The 21,199-nt window shown below is 39.8% G+C and overlaps 4 protein-coding genes across 6 annotated transcripts; 3 read left to right on the forward strand and 1 right to left on the reverse strand.

The window, feature by feature from the left end:
* The first annotated feature begins 1,337 nt into the window (after positions 1-1,337).
* On the forward strand, positions 1,338-10,064 carry LOC108841397 (ABC transporter B family member 23, mitochondrial). Of its 2 annotated transcripts, none has more exons than XM_057003362.1 (2): positions 1,338-3,036; positions 9,364-10,064. In XM_057003362.1, the coding sequence occupies exons 1-2, from the start codon at positions 1,450-1,452 to the stop codon at positions 9,838-9,840; spliced, it is 2,064 nt and encodes a 687-aa protein (XP_056859342.1). In that variant the 5' UTR covers positions 1,338-1,449; the 3' UTR covers positions 9,841-10,064. The 2 variants fall into 2 exon arrangements, with proteins under 2 accessions (XP_056859342.1, XP_056859343.1); XM_057003363.1 differs by having other exon boundaries at positions 1,338-3,055; positions 9,364-9,589.
* Positions 10,065-11,068: 1,004 nt separating this feature from the next.
* Positions 11,069-13,761, forward strand: LOC108841395 (protein PHOSPHATE STARVATION RESPONSE 1). The gene is made up of 8 exons (XM_018614151.2): positions 11,069-11,319; positions 11,603-12,169; positions 12,251-12,452; positions 12,534-12,610; positions 12,705-12,747; positions 12,840-12,897; positions 12,994-13,063; positions 13,221-13,761. The coding sequence occupies exons 2-8, from the start codon at positions 11,612-11,614 to the stop codon at positions 13,455-13,457; spliced, it is 1,245 nt and encodes a 414-aa protein (XP_018469653.2). The 5' UTR covers positions 11,069-11,319; positions 11,603-11,611; the 3' UTR covers positions 13,458-13,761.
* On the reverse strand, positions 13,745-17,120 carry LOC130508114 (protein NPGR2-like). Of its 2 annotated transcripts, XM_057003365.1 has the most exons (6): positions 16,918-17,120; positions 16,728-16,797; positions 16,129-16,415; positions 15,781-16,048; positions 14,330-15,691; positions 13,745-14,255 (listed from the first exon to the last, which is right to left on the reverse strand). In XM_057003365.1, the coding sequence occupies exons 3-6, from the start codon at positions 16,390-16,392 to the stop codon at positions 13,933-13,935; spliced, it is 2,217 nt and encodes a 738-aa protein (XP_056859345.1). In that variant the 5' UTR covers positions 16,393-16,415; positions 16,728-16,797; positions 16,918-17,120; the 3' UTR covers positions 13,745-13,932. The 2 variants fall into 2 exon arrangements, with proteins under 2 accessions (XP_056859345.1, XP_056859344.1); XM_057003364.1 differs by having other exon boundaries at positions 16,728-17,120.
* A 2,143-nt stretch (positions 17,121-19,263) lies between these two features.
* Positions 19,264-20,923, forward strand: LOC108841877 (piriformospora indica-insensitive protein 2). The gene has a single exon (XM_018614656.2). The coding sequence runs from the start codon at positions 19,398-19,400 to the stop codon at positions 20,736-20,738; it is 1,341 nt and encodes a 446-aa protein (XP_018470158.2). The 5' UTR covers positions 19,264-19,397; the 3' UTR covers positions 20,739-20,923.
* Positions 20,924-21,199: the final 276 nt, after the last annotated feature.

Here is a 21,199-nt window from a genome sequence, read left to right on the forward strand (position 1 = left end):
AATTTTCGGACATGTATCATATGATAGAGAATGTGTTTTTTTCAGGTCTTTGGGTTGGGTTTGGGCCGTTTTTTTTCCGGATCTGGATTTTTCAGATCGAAAATATCTGGTCCAAAACCAAACCGAAAATTTACAAATATAAAATTTTGGATATGTATTGGGTCCAGATATTTAGCCTCTGAATAGTATATGAAATATCCAAACTCTATTTGAAAATTCTTTAAAAATACACATACTAAATTTCCTTTGCTGAAAAATACATGAACTTTTTAGGCTTCCCGAAAAATACACGAACTAATTTTGGTTGTCCATAAAATACATGAACTTTTTAATCAGAGTTAACGGCGTCTAACAGCGTCTTACTATTCTGTTAGTCACTGTTTACATCGTTAAAATCGAGGTGTGAAACCTTCAAAATTCAAAAGTTCATGTATTTTATGGGCAATCAAAATTAGTTTGTGTATTTTTTGGGAAACCAAAAAAATTCGTGTATTTTTTCAGCAAAAGAAATTCAGTCTGTGTATTTTTAAGGAATTTTCCCATGTTTTTATTAGTTGGTATTGACTCCAAAATCTTTATATAGATTGGATATAATGAAAGACAGTTGATCATCAAAACGCTTGCATCCGTGGGACTAATAAAAGCAAAAAATATATAATAATCAAAATTTCAAAATGTTTTTTTTTTTGATCCTCAAATTCGAAAACAATAGTAAAATAAGTAAAAAGTGGGGGCTCACATGTCAGCTTCATGGGATTCAATCGGACGGCTAGAAAATGATACTCAGAGGGCTACGTGGGACCCACGTGAACAGAGAGGGGGGACTCGTGCCCACGTCCTCTGGTCCATCTTACCAAATCGGACGGTGACGATGAGTTCCGGTTTAAAGCTAGCCATCACACTAATAAATAGAAATTAATTAATTTATAATCAAGTGGCAATCTAATCTAAAATCACGTAATTAAAATAATTAAAGAGAGAGTTTAGCTGTCCATTTTTAGTGGTGTCCGAATAAAAAACCCTTGTCGTCTGGAGGGAAGACATAACCGACTCTTGCTTCTTTACTTTCCAAATAAACCGTTCAATTAATTAAATGCATTACCAGGAGGAAGGGTTGAATTTTTGAAAGTGTTAGTTGTCAATGCGGGTCCCACTCTCTGAATGGGATTCCCTGTGGTGTGCACCACTGTAAGTATCCGATTCTCTACTTTAAAGACACGTGACAGACCAGTTCCGGTTATTTCCGAGATAGATTTCGTAAAGAAACCATCCTGATTTCATATCTTACTATGAACCAGGACCGGTTATTTCCGAGTTAATTTAATCATCTTCGTCTTCAGATAGACTAGTCTGGTACGGAACTTGATTTAGCAAGAGAGATCGAGCAATGCAGAGAGACCAGAAAAGAAAAAAAGAACCAGTTCATGTGATTCGTTCAGACAAAAAGTGATGTCCGGGAGCTGTCGGATTTTCCTCTCCCGCTCCTCACTTTGTCACCGTCTTCGCTCTGTTTTCCATCATCACAGTTTTCACAGTTTTACAAAACGTAACTCAACTCGAAAATCAATCACCATCAATGCCTTCTTATCAGATCCATCTCCATCTCCATCACCGATTAGTTCCAGAGTCAACGCCCGCGTCCTGTTCTTCTCCACTTCAACTTCAACTCCAAATCCAGACCAACCCAAACCCAACAACCAAACCAACACGACGTCGTCTCAGAAGATCCTCAGCACGATCTTCAGCAACCTATGGATGAAAGACAACCCAGAACTCCGTTTCAGAGTCATCGCAGCATTAGCCTGTCTCGTCGGAGCAAAGTTCTTGAACGTCCAAGTCCCATTCCTCTTCAAACTAACCATCGACTCACTCTCCACCTCGCCCTCTTCCATCGCTACTTCAAACCCTTACCTCCTCGCCGCCTTCGCCACTCCTTCCTCTGTCCTCATCGGCTACGGCATCGCTCGATCCGGATCATCCGCCTTCAACGAGCTCCGCACAGCAATCTTCTCCAAAGTATCTCTCCGCACCATACGCTCCCTCTCGAGAAAAGTGCTCTCTCATCTCCACGCCCTCGACCTCCGCTACCATCTGAACCGAGAGACAGGGGCCTTGAACAGAGTCATCGACCGCGGTAGCCGCGCGGTGAACACGATCCTCTCGGCTATGGTTTTCAACGTGGTCCCGACGATCTTGGAGATAACCATGGTCTCTGGTATATTAGCTTACAACTACGGACCTGTTTTCGGTCTCATCACTTGTCTCTCCGTTGGATCGTACATAGCTTTCACGTTGGTCGTGACACGGTACAGAACCAAGTTTAGAAAAGCTATGAACGAAGCTGATAACGAAGCTGGCACGAGAGCCGTTGATTCTCTCATAAACTACGAGACCGTTAAGTACTTCAACAACGAAAGCTACGAAGCGAGAAAGTACGACGAGTTGCTCGGGAGATACGAAGATGCTGCTTCCACTACTCAGAAAAGTCTCGCGTTTTTGGACTTCGGACAGAGTTTTATATTCAGCACAGCGTTGTCTACATCGATGGTGTTGTGTTCTCGAGGGATTATGAACGGTGAGATGACGGTTGGTGATTTGGTGATGGTCAACGGACTTCTCTTTCAGCTCTCTCTTCCTCTTTACTTTCTCGGCGGTGTTTACCGCGAAACGGTTCAGAGCCTCGTGGATATGAAGTCGATGTTTCAGTTGCTCGAGGAGAGATCCGAGGTTGGAGATAGAGATGCAGACGCAGAGCTTCCTCGTCTTGCTCTGAGAGGTGGAAGCATTCGGTTCGAGGATGTGCATTTTAGCTACCTGCAGGAGAGGAAGATATTAGATGGGGTTACGTTTGATGTACCGGCAGGGAAGAGTGTGGCGATTGTTGGTAGCAGCGGAAGCGGGAAGTCGACGATTCTTAGGATGATATTCAGATTCTTTGACACGGATTCTGGAAATGTAAAGATTGATGGTCAGGATATAAAGGAAGTGAGGCTTGATAGTCTTCGAAGCTCCATTGGAGTTGTCCCTCAAGATACTGTAAGCTGCCATTTCACAGGTTAACTAAGTAAATATAGTATTAAGTTAGATAGGCTTCAGATCAAAACAGTTCATTATGGATCAGATCTAATTATATGGATCAGACTCTAATACCATATTAATGATAATCGAATTGTCTTATTTCTCTTAATATTATTTATGATCTTTTATGGTTTTTGACTCTCATAAGACATCGGTTCTCGAATAATCTAGTTAATATTTTTCATAGTTATAATGTTATAATAAATTAGCTTTTGTTGTGAAAACTCTGATCTTATTATTGAATCAAAGTGTTCCTTATATAGGAAATACATGGCGACATGGGCCTAAATACAATGGGCCATAAACGGGCCAAGATTACAAGTAAATATCTAATGGGCTGGACATCCATAAACATAATATTCATAACACTCTCCCTTGGATTCCAGAACCATATAGAGCTTGTAGTGTGCTTAATGTTGCCTCATTAAAACCTTACTCGGAAAACCCAGTGGGACAAAACCAAAGTGAAGGAAAAAGAGTACAACACACACTACTCCCCCTGTTCTGGACCTCCGTTCTTCAAGTCTGGCGCATGGACACTTTGATGGTTTAGCTTCATGGGCGCCAAGTCTTGAACTGGTCCTTCTGTTGCCATGTCCCAAACGGATAGGTAGACTTCATAGATGTGTAGTTGGTGTAGACATGATGAAGAAGTCGGCTAACATTTCTCATGACTGAACTTGTAGTACTTTGTGCTTCTTCATCATTCTCCAAATGTGTATAACCTGTTTGAGACCTTGTATAAACCTGTAACATTTATTAAAACCAAACAATCCCTTTTCTTTTGGGTTTGGTTAGTATAAATCAATCTCAAACTTTTAATTCATTAGAAGGTAACTTAGGATATATTGATCATGTCCCATATTGTCTCATGTTCCGACATGCCAAACTTGTCTAAGTAAAGGTGTCAATGACACTTATAGCAGGGGGACGTGTATGGCTTTAGTATCAATGTCTTATGGTCTGAACATATCCATAAAACTTATCCGACCTAGTATGGCTTTTCCACATCAAGGCGCCAATCATACCAATACATTGCACTTTGGTCGGATGTGCATAAGCCTTAAAAGTACTTACATAAAGTCTTTCCTGGACCAAGGACACATGCCTTGTCCATAGCCATACCACGATCTGAATATAGTGGTTACTGGAACCAGTTTAGTCGGAACAAGATCGAACTAGGTCGGACGTGATCCTAGTTGATATGGATCTTTGGTCGTTAATCTGATGGATTCATCCTCTTATTCTCTTTTGACCATATCACATTCTATTCTCGGTACTTTAGATCATAGATCTCAATACATATTCATGGCTATCATCTCCACTATAGATCATTGTATTCTTATCATAGCCTGTCCAAGAATCAGTCGATCTAATCATCATTTCTTTAAGTATGAACACAAGGAATTTCCTTCATAATATATGCATGGACTGTTCAGGGACGTTCTTGTAGAACTCCTTTCACTAAGTATTACTTAGTCTTATCCTTTACATGCATTATATGCTTCATATGCATCTGCCTTTCGTTTCAGTCCATGAATAGCTTAGGAACAAAACTATTCTATGAGAATTTCTTTTCTCATCTTTCTGATACTTTTATCATTTCTTTATCCAGTGATCAATCATGCTGCTTACTACATTTCTCTTTTCTTATATCCAGACCTTTATCACTTTCGGATTTGTAGTAGCATCCACCACATAGGAGTATATCTCCTTATAATCTGTTCCTTGGTCTCTGTGAGTATCCTTGTGTAATCAAGTCATTCCTTGAATGCTTTAAATAGGAATATGAACACCTTAGTCCATGTCTCACGATTTCTTTTCCTTTCCCACACAGGACCCATTTTTCACTGGTTTTATCTTATCAGATGGTGTTTCTATATATGGCCAATACACCCATCTCTTTTATAGATTCTTTGAATCTTTCTTAAACCCCACAATTTCTTTTATTCTATGAATGCATTCTTGTATTCTCGTGGGTTCTGATCCTCGCTTATATCTTTTAAACTCAAGTGCTATTTTCTTATGCATCTTTATCTTTTGTGTATGTATGTGTCGACACTTCTTTTATAGTGTTCCATTGTGTTCCAGACATGAACTAATCGATTAGAGATTTCATTCTTACTAAGAACCTTTATTACCTTGCAGTTTGGCGTCCCAAACTACATGGTCTGGTATCTTAGATGTTCAGCTGCGCAGCCTTATCTAAATGTCTGGTATGGTTTCCCTTATGACCTCGGATATGTCATTTATTTGCACCTTTCTTTTTATTTCCGAGGTTCCTTATCTTATGGAACATATTGGTCTATCTTTAGACTCTATAGCAACTTGATTATGTCTCTTCTAGGACATTAATTTCGTGGTGCTTAAGCTGGTATGACTTAGTCATTCTTTTTCTTTTTTTTCGGGTCTAATCTGTCTGGCATTCTTTTAGCTAGCTTTGTATGATCTTTCTTTGGACGTCTTAAATCATATTCTCTGGTCCGAGGATCTTGCCAAGACAAGGATGGTTAATACCATTCCATTTCTCTTTATACTTGTACCAGCTTATTTCTTTCTCCCCCTGATGTTGGATAGTTGGATTCATCATGTAATCCGTAAACCTGGCCTTAATCTGATCACCCATATTTTGGCTCAAGGTCTCTTATAAAATCGTGGGAGGAAGACATTCTCATATCCAACATATATTCCCAATCTTATTTCATCTTCTTATGAGGTTCCATCCTAGACGGCACATATTATTGTGGTGGTCTATACATAATATCTTAGGATGGTCTATGTCTGGATCATGACCCTTTATAATTATTAGATGGGAATATCTATGCTCACTTTATATGGCCTGATGCATCTTATCTTTCATACATGTAAATCCATAATGTCTCCAAGCTTATAGACTTTGAAAGTCTGAACCTTATAGGTTATGGTCTGTTCGACCAAGCTCTTATATCTTATGGCCTGTTTGGCCAGGCTATCATATTCTGTTTGGCTATCATGTTCATGTTTTTATAGTATGGTCATGGACCACACGGGGTGTGTATTCTCCCCCTCATGAACATGCTATAAATTTGTTTGTGTAAGGACACTAAACCATTATGCCATTTCGTGATGCTTGGGACAATTGAGCCTCATGAGTTTCCCTTGTGTACATGTTTCACAACGTGAGATTTCTATGGGATAACTCTTTGTGCCTTTGTAATATTAAATTTTGCATCAAGTTTGGACTAGGATGGCTAATCCGGTCATGCCATAAAGTGTTTAATTTCGTAGGTCAACCAATCTGGTTACCTAGGCCCTGTGCCTTTATCATACTGATCCTTGGCATAGTCTAGATCAGTAGAGAATGCAGGTATAGTCTCGACCATTTTCTATGGTCTTGGGCAATTTTTCTGATCTCATATATCTGAAGGAACTTTTGTTTCATTTGCCCATTGGTTCAATGCGGAAACCATTCATTTTTAAATCTTTATAACTCAATGGGTCTTTTATTGGGTGTATATAATGCCTTGGCCGAGTGACTATACTCTTATTTATAAACTCATATATACTCTTATCTATATCATAGAGTTTTGATGTCGAGATTTTTTTTTCAAGGCATCTGAAGTCTCATAATCCATCTGATCATTTTCTTTTTCATGAGTTTCATACTCTATTTGATCAGTATGGTCATGATCCATGTCATCTTCACCATCTCGGTAAGCCATGTTGGCTTCCGGATTTTTCTTCAAACTCTCTATGTAAAGCTCATACAAGTGCTTTGGAGTTTGGCAATTATTTGCCCAGTGATTACCCATACCACATTTGTGACACAAATAAGATTTTATTTAAGGTTTAAAAGACACACTTCGACCTCGACCTCGACCACAGCTAAGGCCGGGTGTGGTACTGCGGCCTCGTCCTCGCCCATGTGTCTTAAATGTGTCACGACCTCGTCCATAACCTTTCCCACGGCTAGGGCCGGAATGGTTGTTGTGCTGGACGAGATTACTTTCTTTCTTAGGCTCCAAAGTCAGCCTAGAAATGTCGGGTAATGATTTTGTACCGGGAGGTCTCATCTCACTGTTTCTCATTAATAACTCATTATTGGTCTCAGCCAATAGTAAACAGGATATCAAATCAGTATAGGTGGTGAAACCTCTTTCTCTATACTGCTGTTGCAGTAACACATTAGAGAAAGTCTTGTTCAGTTACTTCTTCACCACATTGTTTCAACATTGAAACTATCTTAAACAGAACCGAGTTGTATTCATCCACAGACTTATAGTATTGAAATCTCAGGTTCTTCCACTCAAATTTTATCCTTTGGTAATAGCACCGTTTTATGGTGATCATATCTCCGCTGTAAGGCGGTCCAAAGTTCTAGTGGATTTTCTTTACTGGGATACTGATTTCTTTAGACTCTCATTTAGATGGTGGCTAATAACTAATATTGCCATGTATCAATCTTTCTCGTTTGGCAATATCGCCTTATGTGATTCATTCACCAAGTCCTTTTGACTTTAGGATAACCTCGGTATCCAGTGCACATTTTAAATGATTATCTCTTTAGAGATTTAGGACAGCATAATCCAAGTTGATTTTCGACATCTCATATTATATATCACTCAATCTTTATAAGAAAATCAATCATATAAATCGTGTGATCAAGCAAACAATCGAGTTAATGATTTCCTAATAAACAAGTCACACGGCTTAGATATATGTCTAAAATATAAAGTTTTTCCTTTCATAGAACGTTTCTGAAAATATAAATTTTCTGAAAATAGAAAGTTTCCTTTTATAGTAAGTTTCTAAAAATAGAAAGTTTCCTTTTATAGTAAGTTTCTAAAAATAGAAAGTTTCCTTTTATAGTAAGTTTCTAAAAATAGAAAGTTTCCTTTTATAGTAAGTTTCAGAAAATAGAAAGTTTCCTTTTATAGTAAGTTTCTAAAAATAGAAAGTTTCATTTTCTAGAAATATTCTGAAAATATAAAGTTTTTTTTTTTATAGTAAGTTTTTAGGGTTTATAATAAATCGATCATAATTATGTTTTAGGAGATGATCAACTTCAAAATTTAAAATCGATTTGATCATTCAGATCAATGATGTTTTCGAGATTCAAGAACACTTAGTGTTTTGGTTTTAATTGATTTAATCAATCTCTTATTGAATAAGGAATATTTGTGCTTCTAACAACTTAATGACCGTTTGATCTAGCAACTTAATGGGAGAACTAAACCAAATCCTAATTCCTCAAATTTATTTAGGGATTCAATTGTCCTAGGTTTTTAGGTTCATCAAATTTTAATGTTCAATCCTTTAACAAACAACCAAATTCGTTTTGATATGGTTCCAAAGGATGTTTCAGATTTTATTTACCTTTAGATTGGAGAGAATCTGAAACTGGACCACCTAGAAAGAGGAGAGGAAAACCGCGAACGGCTTGAACATCTATCGCGAGCAAGGAACGGGCTGATCGGATCGTCCGGAACCTCTACCGGCTGTTGGATGAACTGTCGGATCGTCTGGTGGCTTATCGGGTGCTGATCAATTCGTCGGATGGTCAGTATGTGTGCTGGTCGGATGAGAATGGAAAGACAGCTAGGGTTTCCTTTAGTAAAAAGGAAATTGTCAACGCGGATTGAAACGGAGGTGGAGAACGCGTGTGAAGTCGGATTGAGACGAGGTTTGCGGAGATGGATTCTTCTCGTCAAGAGCTTCAATTTGATATATGGAACGTCGGCTAACTCCTTATGGTTTGAGAGATACGTCGATTTGAAGTTGCGTCCGAATTAGGGTTTTGAATCAAGTTGACGGCGGTTCTTGTAATAGCTCGTGAGAACGCGTCCGGTATCGGATTGCGATGAGGTCGACGGCGTTGGATTCGTCTCGTCGAGATCTTGAATTTGATAGGTGGCTCGTCGTCTGGATCCGTCGGGTTGAGGAGATACGGTGTTTTGAAGTTTCGTCTGATTTCTAGGGTTTATGGTGGTTGCTGGGAAAAGGGGTTTCGAAATTCATTCAGGGTTTTGTCAGAGCTCTCGTGCTGATAACGTGTTGTGAAAACTCTGATCTTATTATTGAATCAAAGTGTTCCTTATATAGGAAATACATGGCGACATGGGCCTAAATACAATGGGCCATAAACGGGCCAAGATTACAAGTAAATATCTAATGGGCTGGACATCCATAAACATAATATTCATAACAGCTTTAAAAAAAAACCTGATAGTTAGTATGTTTAGCATATGGTTGTAATTAGTATGTTTAGCATATGGTCATAACTTTGGTTCACTACTTGAATGGCAGGTGCTATTCAACGACACAATATATCACAACATTCACTATGGAAACCTCTCAGCAACAGAGGAAGAAGTCTACGATGCAGCTAGGCGTGCGGCGATCCACGACACCATCATGAACTTCCCGGAGAAATATAAAACAGCGGTTGGAGAAAGAGGACTGATGCTGAGTGGAGGGGAGAAACAAAGAGTGGCACTCGCTCGTGCCTTTCTGAAATCGCCTGCGATTCTGTTGTGCGATGAAGCGACGAGTGCGCTGGACAACAAAACAGAGGCAGAGATAATGAAAACGCTGAGGTCTCTGGCGAGTAACAGGACTTGTGTTTTCATTGCGCACAGGCTGACCACTGCTATGCAATGCGATGATATCATTGTGATGGAGAAAGGCAAACTGGTTGAGAAGGGGACGCACGAAGTATTGTTGGAGAAATCAGGAAGATACGCCGAGTTGTGGATACAACAAAACAGTAAGATAGAGGGTTGAATCTTTAAGTAAAGAGCTCAAATATGTCGACTTGACGATTATTTGTGATTCTTGTATTCCACGCAAAATTTTGAATAATTATTTGCAAATGTAATTGTTTGTAATCATGTTGTTCATAGAAGAAAATAAATTTGTTTGTAACCTTGTAACAAGGAAAAATACTTTGTAGTAGTAGTGGCACCAAACCTATTTGTTTGGTTTGTAATTTGATTTTTTTTTGTTATGAAACTTCGTATTTGTAACGTGATAATTAGGCCTAGGAGTTCGGATACCGTTGGCGTTCGGATCGAGTTTTTCGGATTTTCGAGTTTTCGGATTTACATTCTTAGGTCCCATAGTAAAATTCATTAGTACGGGTCGGGTTCGGTTAAAAATTATATTGCGTCCTAAAACTCATAAAGTAACCATATATCATTCGAGTTCGGGTTATATCGGTTCGGTTCAGATATAACCAAAGTAAAAAAACAAAAACTTAAAGAAAAACATAAAGAAAAACAACTAAATTTAATTAAAATTAATCTATCACACATAAAATTGCTAAAATAACAATAAAATGTTAAATCAAGTATGAAAACAAATATTATTTGTAAACAATATACATTATATTATAGAGAGTAGACTTGTCATTCCAATGAACAAATTATAAATTACTTATTTATAACTAATTGTGTACTTAAAACATTTTTAATATTGTTAATATTTATTATTATATATCATATTACCACAAATATTAAATTTAATAACTAAAATACTTATATATATATATTTCAAAATATTTATATTAACTATTAGGTTCGGGTTTTTCGGGTTACCCGTTCGGGTTCGGTTAATAACACTTCGGATTCGAATATTTTTTATACCACTCTACAAGACCCGTTCGGGTATTTTTATATTTCGGGTCGATAACGGGTCGGATTTTTTGGTTCGGGTTTGGTTCGGATTTCGGGTTCCAGATTTTATGCCCAGGCCTAGAGATAATATTATCATTTCTTGATCATTCGGATTTAAATTCGAAATAAATGAGAAAACAAGGATTGAGTTTCAAGTCAGACATGAAAGTCTGGGCCTTCGCGGCCTTATTATAAGTGGGAGTGAAAGACCAAAACAAATTAGAAAAGCAGATTTTTATTTAAAAAAGAAGGAAAAAAAAAGACAAAAGCCTTATTAATGATTTTCCAACTATCCAATAAACAACGTCCACGTTATAATTTTAGTGGATTCCGACAAGCAAGTAATCTCACGCGTTGTTAACACCGCGCGTAAGTGGGACGACGGCTGATCCCTTTTCGTTTTTAAGAAACAGCCACCACCAACACCAACACCACCACCACCACATCCTTGGACGAGAGAGGAAATTACAAAACAGCCGAACACCGTCGACTTTCTCTTGCGGACAACAACAAGAAGACGATCTCTCTCCGATTATTTAAAATTTATTTTTACTGATTCGATTCTCACGTCTCCTAATGAACTTCTAGGGTGAGAAGAATTTTTTGATTCATATCTTTCGAGCATAACTGGATAGATATCTTTTGCTTTCTCTCTAGAAACCCCCGTTTATGATTGGTTTGATTCGGATTCGATTTGGGGGGGGGGGGGGGTTTGTTTAGTGTTTCTTTTCCAGCGAAATGATGTTTGGTTGGATAATGTGTTTGTTATTGCTCGATGATTCTTGATGCTTTGTGTTATTTTATTATAACTAAGATTTGTTTTTAGTATTATAATTGCCGATTTGATTCTTGATTCTTTGATGTTTGGTCAGGAACAAACAATGGAGGCTCGTCCGGTTCAGAGATCAGGTTCTAGGGAGCTAAGTACTTCTTCTATCCCATCTACAACACCAAACCCTTCTTCTTCTTCTTCAGATGCTTTCATGAACAACAACAACACTCAGTTCATGTCTAAGCCGTTAGGACAGCAATCCTACCATTTGTTTTCTTCCAGTAACGGTGGAGCTGTTGGACATATCTGCTCTTCCTCATCCTCTGGTTTCTCTTCCAATCTCCATTACTCATCCATGGTGTCTCACGAGAAACACTACGCCTCAGGAAGCACCAGTAACGGCCCTCCTGCTGCAGCAGCAGCGTTGAGCAATGATACTTCTTGGTGCCATGATTCACTGCATGGAGGAGGGTTTCTTGATTTCCCTGAAAACCACCAGCCCAGCCAGATTGAGGAGGACGGTGGCATTGGTGGGGCGTTTGATGACATTCAGAAACGTAATGATTGGCATGAATGGGCTGACCATTTGATCACCGATGAAGATCCTTTGCTATCAACTAACTGGAATGATCTCTTGCTTGAGACTGGTTCCAATTCAGACTCAAAGGTTTGTTTTTTTTGTCCCAAGTCTATACATTTAACCGTGTTTCTCATGATAACTTAGAATTGAACATCTTTTTTTTTTTAGGACCAGAAACCTCTGCAAGTTCCACCGCAACCACCCCAGATTGTTCAGCAGCAACCCTCTCCTCCTGTGTCTGTGGAGTTGCGACCTGTCAGCACAACATCTTCAAACAGTAATAACGGAACGGGCAAGGCTCGTATGCGTTGGACGCCAGAGCTGCACGAGGCTTTTGTTGAAGCTGTCAACAGTCTTGGTGGCAGTGAAAGTGAGCTTTCATTTCTCCTTTTTTCCTTTTCCATAAAACTTTGTGTGTGTCTTTCTGGTTAAAACTCATATTGTTCTGCAGGAGCTACTCCTAAAGGTGTGCTTAAGATTATGAAAGTTGAAGGCTTGACTATATATCATGTCAAAAGCCATTTGCAGGTTCTTATTTTGATCTTTTTTTTCTCCTGGCATCTGTTTCTTCATCCCATGTCTTCTAATGAGAGTGGTGTTTTGTCTTTTAATGAAACCGCAGAAATATAGGACGGCTAGATATAGGCCAGAACCATCAGAAACTGGTAGTCTTTCCCTATCTTTATTCCCTTGATGATTATTCCTGATGATCCCATACAGTTCTGTTCAAAGATCCCCTTTATTTTGTGCGTCACAGGTTCACCCGAGAAGAAGTTGACACCACTTGAACACATAACATCCCTTGACTTGAAAGGGTACATGTTTTCTTTTGTCTTGTAACATCACAATTGTTGCTACACAGTATGAAGTCTCTAACAGTTTCTTTGCTGATTGTATCTATGATGCTACAGCGGGATAGGTATCACTGAAGCTCTACGACTTCAGATGGAAGTACAGAAGCAACTCCATGAGCAGCTCGAGGTATATCTTTCTTTATAATCTACATTCATAAAAGCATTGCCTATAGCTTTTATTCCTGTGTGTGAGTTTTTTTTTTGGATTCATGAAACTGCAAGTAATGTGATTCTAAAGATTATGAGTTTGGATCAAAATGTTTTGTCTTTTCCTGTTACTGCAGATTCAAAGAAACCTGCAACTCCGAATAGAAGAACAAGGCAAGTACCTGCAAATGATGTTTGAGAAACAAAACTCGGGTCTCGGCAAAGGGACAGCCTCAACATCAGATTCACCATCCAAATCCGAACAAGAAGACAAGAAAATCGCTGATTCAAAGGAGCTGACGACACCAGAGGAAACCGGGAAAGAGAAAGAGCCAGAATCTCCACAGCCAAAGCGTCCCAAAACCGATAACTGAAAGTAGTTCCCTATCAAGATTTCTGATTCCAGGGTTTAACAGAGTGGGGAGACGTGAAGACTTTTCTCTCAACTGTTAAACTATTTTTCTGATGGAAGACAGCTCTCAACTCTGCTTTGTAGACAAACAACAGATCCTCAAAGAAGAAACCAAAAAAAAAAAAACAAATAAGAGTTTGTTTGGGAGAATCTTCATCATCATTCGAATGTAATCTGAATGCTTAACACATCATTAGTTTACAGATACAGATTCTGTCTGAATATTTTTTTTTTTAGAATATTAAACACTTGACCACAACAACCTATTAAGTTTCTTTTCAACTATGTATATTACAGAATGTTGGTAAACTTCACATCAAATCAGATATCCACACATACATCTTTATATCGTATATCCATTCATCTATATCAAAAACAAAACGTAAAAAATAAGAAAAGGAGAAATCATAAACCAAAACCCAAAAAACGAAAAAGAATCATCTGAATGGCTCAACAGGCATTGTTTCCTCCAACGCAACAGCGGCCTGAAAACACTCAACAGCTTCTTGCTTCGACGAGACAGATCCTTCAGCTTTGAACATCTTCCCAAGATTGTACCAAGCCGACTGGTTCAGCCTATCAATCCTAAGAGCCTCCATTAAAAAGCTTCTCACAACCGCTATGCTTGATCGGTTCCCAAGCTCCAAAAGAACCTCAGCCTTTGATATTAGGCTGGGGACGTGCATTGGATCCATGTCTAGAGCAGTTGTGAATGCCTCCATCGCTTCTTCTAACTGTCCCTGTCTCTTGCACAGTACACCTGTCCCAATAGGTAATGAATAAGCTATTAACATCAAGGCTATCATTTGGAAGATGAAGAAGGCAATTAATTACCTTCAGTGTGATATCGAACAGGAGAGTAAGGAGCGATGAGTCTTGATCTCGAGAGACACGTCTCCGCGTCACGCCATTGCGATAGGTCTATATAGATATGAGCCAGATCATGCCACGTCCCAAGCTCCAGACTCCTCAACCCCTCTACGTATCCCTTTGGCAGCTGCTTCTTTGAAGAACTGAAGCTTTTGCTCTGAACCTGAAGGAGAGCGAGAAGCTCTGTGTAACTCTTAATCGCGTCCTTCACTTCCCCTTTAGCTAAACGAAGCTTTGCCTTCAAACGCAACAGCTTCCCCTGTTCCCATTTCCCCGTCTCGTTAAGCGCTGCATCCACGATGGTCTCTGCATCAGCAAACCTCTTCTGCGCAGATAAAACCCGAGCCAGGAGCAACCACACTTCAAGATCCGACTCTGCTCCAAGTTTCAACGCCTGTTTAGCGTACACCAACGCTGAATCCAGCTTCCTCTGCTCTGCATTCTCTAACGCGAGACGGTGCACGACTCTCGGGTCTGTCATATCCCCACAGGCCAACGCCTGCATCCCCTCAGATTGCCTAGCTACCCGCTCGGCCTCAGTAGCTGTTTTCCTCGAGCTTTCGGTGAGTGCAATGCCCAAAACTAGACGAGCTGCACCGTCTAACTGAACGCATTCGTTCCCCAAGTCTCCTATCGCTCTACGAGCATAGTCTAACCCTTCCTCAGCGAGACCAGGTCTCTCACCGCATATCTTGGAAGCCATAAGCAACCCGGATATCCGGTTTGGATCCTCTTTCTCTGAGAATAGCTTCCTCAGTAAACCGAGCGCCACCAGACCTTCCCCTGCACCGTGGTAACACAAAGACAATGTATAATAAAGCTCCCTCTGGTCCAAGATCTCTGGACTAAGCTCTTCAAGTTGCTTAGCCAGAGCGGTTAAGTCGCCTGCGATCGTGAGAGCGAAGGTGAGATGGTCCAAGATCGCTGCATCCCATGTGATTCTCTTCTGGTTAACTTTCCTGAGAAGTAACATGAGAAGAAGGATAGCTTCTTCCACGTTGTTCCTCGGGATGAAAGAGCCTTCGGTCTGAGAACGCAGGTTAGGCGGCACGGCTTCTTCGCCGGAGTAGAGAAGAAACACGGCGTACTCTTTCTGTATCCTCGCTGTGGTTACAGGATCTAGCTTCCAGTGATTGAGAAGCGCTCGTCTGTAAGACAGAATAGCATCGCGTGGCGACTCAGCAAGCTTCCACAGCTGAGGAAGCAGCTCAACCGCTTTGGCTAGCGTCTCCTGCAACTTGATGTCACCAGTGACATTCTCTGACGCGCCTTCTGATACAGAAGCCTCTACTATATCGAGAATAACTCTGCAAGACTGCGCAGCTTCTGCAAGAAGAAGAAGAAGAATTAACAGTTACTACTTACTTAGAAAAAGGAAACAGAAGATAAAGATTGTGACTTTGTTTACTTATTACCTTGGAACCTTCCAAGACGCTGGAGAGATTTGGCTTTGAGGAAGATAGCTTCGAAAAGCAAACTAACAGCGTGTTTAGACATGGGAGGCTGAGGAGGAGTCACAAAGCTGCCTTTGGAACGTCTTCTATGTCTTTTTTCTTCTCTAGCGGTTAAAGCGGTTTTCATCTTTATAGTGATCCCACTGATATCAATCCCTTCAAAGACTCTCAATGCCGCCTCTATGTTCCCTTTCTGATACTCTATTCTTCCCAAAAGTGCCCTCGCCTCCTGAAAAACAATCACAACAACAACAACAATGATACAGCTGTTCTTTGAGAGCTCACAAGTGATGAAAAAGAGAACCGAACCTCGTAGTTCAAAGAACTAGTCTCACGCAGAGACAACTCAGCTTCTTCGATGTTGCCGTTATCAAGCTTCTTGGCAGTCTCGCTCTCAGCAGCTGATAAAGCTGAGCTAACACCAAGCTCGGACCGCTTGTCTTCTTCCTCGATGAGTCTCATCTGTTCACCGGAACACAAACACTTCATTCTGATCTTCCTTAAACGTTGTCTTAGTCTACTATGTAAATGCAACTTCTCAGCAGGCGGCGGCCTAATCTCGCTCTTCCTCATAGCTTCTCACAGAGTTGGATGATCTTCAAACACACACACACACATAATTAAAACAACACATTAGTTACATGATCATCGACATTTTTGAGATCAAACATTGAACAAAACGTTCACATTAACGCCGAGAACTCAGATTGAAGAACTAGTTTCGATAAAGAACAGTCAACAAAAAAAGGCGATGACTTTGGGATTCGAACTCAGCCTAGTATCGAAAAGCTCTAAACTTTAGAACGAAACTGAGATAACAATTGATAATGAGACCTTAAAACCAGATCGAATCGCAATACCAAATTGAAGACGATCAAGAAACATAAGGAAGAGAAAAGAACACACACCTTTGATTTTCCGGGAAAGAAGAGGAAATAAGAAGGAGGAAAGCCATGGCCGCCTCGAAATTCTCCGTGACTTATTCCGATTCGAAACAGTCAAGCGAAGCAATTGAAAAAGCAAAAAAAAAGAAACAAGAAAATAAAAATCTGATCTTTTCTTCTTCGAGCCTTTTACTTTCTCTCCGACTTTTTTTACCTTTTGTCGCTTTCTGCGTTGATGTGAGTGTGAGTTTCTGCCTCTTTGTTTGTTGTTTCTTCTTCACTAATACCCAAAACTCGAAAAATCTGATCTTTCTTTATTTCTTTTTTTAATCTGAAATTGAGCCGGCGTGAAGAGGGGGTGATAATAGTGCAGGCGAATATATATATAAACAGCAGATGGAATTTTCCACGGTTTTGGCTGGAACACGAGTTAGGTGTTTGCTCGGACACACACACATTTATTACCTTCTTCTTTTTTTCCCTTTTTCTTTTTTTTTTCTTTTAGTGTTTGAAAACGTCTTTTACAGGTCCCATTGTTTGGGTTTTCATTAATTATCAGAATTCATTTCCATTTTTCTTTTTGTGGGTCACCAAATATAATGAATCATGAACCATAAAAGCACACATTATAAGTGATTTGTTGGTCTACTATTAGATGATACACTCTTAAATTCTTATTAGTCACTATTAACATTCAGATTTTTTTTTTGAATATATTTGGAGAAGCTATAATTCTATAGGACATTTCTATGTTTAGTACATTTTAAAATGTGAACAATATTCTTAAATAAGTGACTAAATTTTATATCTAAATTATACAATACAATATGATTTTTATTTATTTTTGTCCCTAACATTGAATAATAGAAATGAGTAATGGCGTTGACAAAAAGAAAAAAAAAAGAGTAATGGCGAAAAAGGCACCCTCTTTACCGAACAAGGCCGGCACAAATTTACAGTCAGGCTTTAAATACTTAAAAGCCCATATAACAGATCTCAAGACTATCAATGTAAGTCCAACAGTACCCAGCTGCAGTAAAAACGTTATAAAACCAACCACTGGTTTCTCTCACTCTCTCCAAAACATTAAATGAAATCTGTGTTTTATCATTTGATCGTGACCAATCAAAGCCCATAGAAAAGTTAGGCCCAGCGCTACCAGCAATATTATATTCGTTTGCATTCTAAGATGATCAGATCCAGTTATAAGTTAATCAAACTTTATCTTTTAAATATATGCATAGAATTGATAAAAAAGCAACATTAAATATTTTGATTCACAAAATAACTTCCAAAACTAACAAAATCGTTTTGTAATTAATCTGATATCATTGATTTTCAAGAGAAGAACGAGGACTAGAAACACATTAACATGACAATATGCATGGTACATTTTTTTCGTACAAATAAATTTAATAGCGACAGCTAATAAGAAAAAAAACAATAAAAAAAATGAATGGACCGGTTCTGAAACTCTCTGGCACAGTGGGGACAATGGAAGGTAGAAACCGGAAATAGAAATGGCATGCGTGAGACCGTGCCCTTTCCGGTTAGAAGCTGACACGTTTCACCACACTATACCGGGGTGTGATTCCTTTAGCCGTCGCTTTCTTGTACGATACATAACACTGTTCACATTCGGCGGCTAAGGCGCGTCTTTGTCGATTCCTCCGCCGTTTACCCCTCTCTGTCTCTGTTACTTGATTTCAGCTTTTGTCTTCCTTTTCAAAGATTTTTTTTCCAACATTGTTATTGATCTATTTATTTGTACAAGTTTGGATTTCTGATTTTAATGGAATAAAAATATTATAATTTATAAGGGAAAGATTTGAGGGTGAAGTAAATAAAGGAAACGATCTAATGACACTATAAACCAGATGATATTTATGCAGATTTCAATTTGGATTTATCTAAAAGATGAAAATATAACTATATGATTTCTATATCTCACAATAAATAAACAAAAAAACTATGTGGTCTCAACAAACAAAGGGATCTTTGAAATTATAGGGAAAGAATAATAGTATGAAGCAAAGTTCTTTTTTTTTTTTTGTGAAACGGATGAAGCAAAGTTACAAAATCAAATTATAGGATGAAGCAAGCAAAAGGATAAGATCATAGGAGGATGGTTTGGTGAGTGTGACTATAATTCGAAACGGTGTCGTCTTCTCTCTATGAAGTTTTCGTCCGGTATGGTCCCGACAACCTCTCAGCTCATGCTTTTTTCTCTTCACTTTTTTACGTTTTCTACCTACGGAACGTGAAGCTTGTACCCTTCCTTGTCTAATTACTTATCTACCCTTCACATTTTACATTGTCTAAACCTTGTTTTTTACATTGTCTAAACCACATAACCACAAATCTTTTTTAAGAAAATGCAAAAATATTAAAACTAATAGGAATTTAGATACAAAATAGAAATTAAGTAAACAAGTAAATGCTCATGTTCCTTGGCTAACCAACGAAGTTAAACTACATTATAAAGAACTCTCTTGAATTTTATCATAGGACTATACTATATGAGTAAAAAGCTAAACACTTGACAAGGTTTTGAACTAGGGGTACTTAAGTCAATTTACTAAAATAGACTTTACGAAGCATGAACCCATCCATAAAAAGCAACGTATCGCTCGTTAGCAACAAACCCAAATCCAAAAGCTGCAAAAAAAAAAAAAAAAGCTTTTCTCTGCTTTCATGGCGACTTCTCATCTTAACCTCTTCCTTCTCTTCCTCCTCACTACTCCCTCCAGCGTCTGCCAGCAAATCAACGACGACTCCTCCCTCCTCCTCCCCCCATCGGAACAAGAAGCCGTCTACCGAGTCCTCAACTCAGTCAACTCAGCCATCCCGTGGCGAACCATCTTCCCCGACGACCTCTGCGCCTCCCCACCAGACGGCGTCGTATGCGACTACTACCCCGACGACGCTACCACCACCACGTCTGTCCACGTCACCGAGCTGCACTTGGGGTACGTCTCGGACTACACGCAGAACCCTCCTTGCTCTCCCAACGCCACCCTCGACCCTCTCCTCTTCGCTTCTTCTTTCAAACGCCTCCGCAAGCTCTTCTTCTACAAATGCTTCACCGGAGCTCCCGCCTCGCTCCCGGAGACCATCCCGGAGGATTTCGGCTCCGACCTGGAAGAGCTCGTCTTCATCGAGAACCCCTCTCTCTCCGGCGACATCGCCGTCTTGAGCGGTAACTTCACAAAGCTCAGAAGACTAGTCCTCACCGGAAACGGGTTCCACGGCTCGATTCCAAACCGGATCTCCGGTTTAGTCAGTCTACAAGAGATAACCCTCTCTCGAAACAGCTTAACCGGAGGCTTTCCTGCCACGTCACGTCTCAAGAACCTCAAAGTCCTCGACTTTAGCCATAACCTCCTCACCGGAAACGTCCCCGAAACCATCGGAGAATCAACCGAGCTTCTCAAGCTTGACCTAAGCTACAACGCCTTCTCCGGCGAGATCCCTCCCGGACTCGGAAACTTAAAAAAGCTCGAGTTTTTGGATCTGAGCTACAACCGTTTCGGAAACCACGGCGTCCCTCTGTTCCTAGCCGAGATGCGGAGTCTCAAAGAGGTTTATCTGAGCGGGAACCTCCTCGGGGGTCGCATCCCGGAGGAGATTTGGAAGAGCCTCGAGGGTATTTCGGGAATCGGGTTTTCGAGGATGGGTCTACGCGGGAACATCCCGGCTTCGATGGGGTCGAGTCTTAAAAGCCTTTGGTATCTTGCGCTTGACAACAACAACCTCGAGGGGCGGATACCTTTGGAGTTTGGTCTTTTGGAATCTGCTCGCGAGATCAACCTCGAGAACAACAATCTCACCGGTGAGGCTCCCTTCTCCGACGGTTTTAGAGATAGGGTCGGGAAGAAGCTTAAGCTGAGCGGGAACCCGCATCTCGTTTTGGTTAAAGAGTCGGATCCTCCTCCTCTAGCCGGACCGGTTATCTCTTCGTCGGTATCGAGGGCTTTGCCGTCGGTTTGCTTCCCAATGGTTTTTATGGTTCTTTGCGTTTTGATAAAACAGTGAAAACAGAGAGAAGGAGAAGGAAACAGAAACAGATTAGTGATAAAAAAGTTAATTATGCGTTTGACCTTTTTGATTAGTGGTAAAGTTTTAGTTTTTTGGTTGTAATTATTAGTCTACGGCGTAATGAATTTTATCTTCGCTATTATAAAATCAAAAGTCTCGATCTTTTTTTGTCTTTCAAACATTGATCTAACGGAACCAGCATCATACATAAATGTCAGTTTTGAGATCTTCTAGATCTTCCAAAAGTCTTTTCGTGTTATATGTATATATAACACGTTAAATTTGAAAAATGGTAAAACTTGTGAAGAAGACAGGAATAGAGTAGAGTAGTACTCAGCTAGGTGCAGTGGCATTTTCAGACGGTCCATTCCAAAACCAATGTGTGCAACATGCTTTACGTCCATTGGATTTTCGATTTGCATCTCTTGTTCCTTTTCTCCTTCTATTTTTTTTATCAT

This window comes from Raphanus sativus, chromosome 2 (assembly GCF_000801105.2).
Source record: "Raphanus sativus cultivar WK10039 chromosome 2, ASM80110v3, whole genome shotgun sequence".
Taxonomy (NCBI): domain Eukaryota; kingdom Viridiplantae; phylum Streptophyta; class Magnoliopsida; order Brassicales; family Brassicaceae; genus Raphanus; species Raphanus sativus.

What these genes read in the sequence shown, in the direction of transcription:
- LOC108841397 (XM_057003362.1), top strand. Translation starts at nt 1,450, where the DNA reads ATGTCCGGGAGCTGTCGGATTTTCCTCTCCCGCTCCTCACTTTGTCAC. An exon ending in GAGTTGTCCCTCAAGATACT is followed by an intron (nt 3,037 to 9,363) that starts GTAAGCTGCCAT and finishes CTTGAATGGCAG; the next exon opens with GTGCTATTCAACGACACAAT.
- LOC108841395 (XM_018614151.2), top strand. Translation starts at nt 11,612, where the DNA reads ATGGAGGCTCGTCCGGTTCAGAGATCAGGTTCTAGGGAGCTAAGTACT. An exon ending in CAGTCTTGGTGGCAGTGAAA is followed by an intron (nt 12,453 to 12,533) that starts GTGAGCTTTCAT and finishes ATTGTTCTGCAG; the next exon opens with GAGCTACTCCTAAAGGTGTG. An exon ending in AACTCCATGAGCAGCTCGAG is followed by an intron (nt 13,064 to 13,220) that starts GTATATCTTTCT and finishes CTGTTACTGCAG; the next exon opens with ATTCAAAGAAACCTGCAACT.
- LOC130508114 (XM_057003365.1), bottom strand. Translation starts at nt 16,392, where the DNA reads ATGAGGAAGAGCGAGATTAGGCCGCCGCCTGCTGAGAAGTTGCATTTA. An exon ending in CTAGTTCTTTGAACTACGAG is followed by an intron (nt 16,049 to 16,128) that starts GTTCGGTTCTCT and finishes ATTGTTTTTCAG; the next exon opens with GAGGCGAGGGCACTTTTGGG. An exon ending in TGTTCGATATCACACTGAAG is followed by an intron (nt 14,256 to 14,329) that starts GTAATTAATTGC and finishes CTATTGGGACAG; the next exon opens with GTGTACTGTGCAAGAGACAG.
- LOC108841877 (XM_018614656.2), top strand. Translation starts at nt 19,398, where the DNA reads ATGGCGACTTCTCATCTTAACCTCTTCCTTCTCTTCCTCCTCACTACT.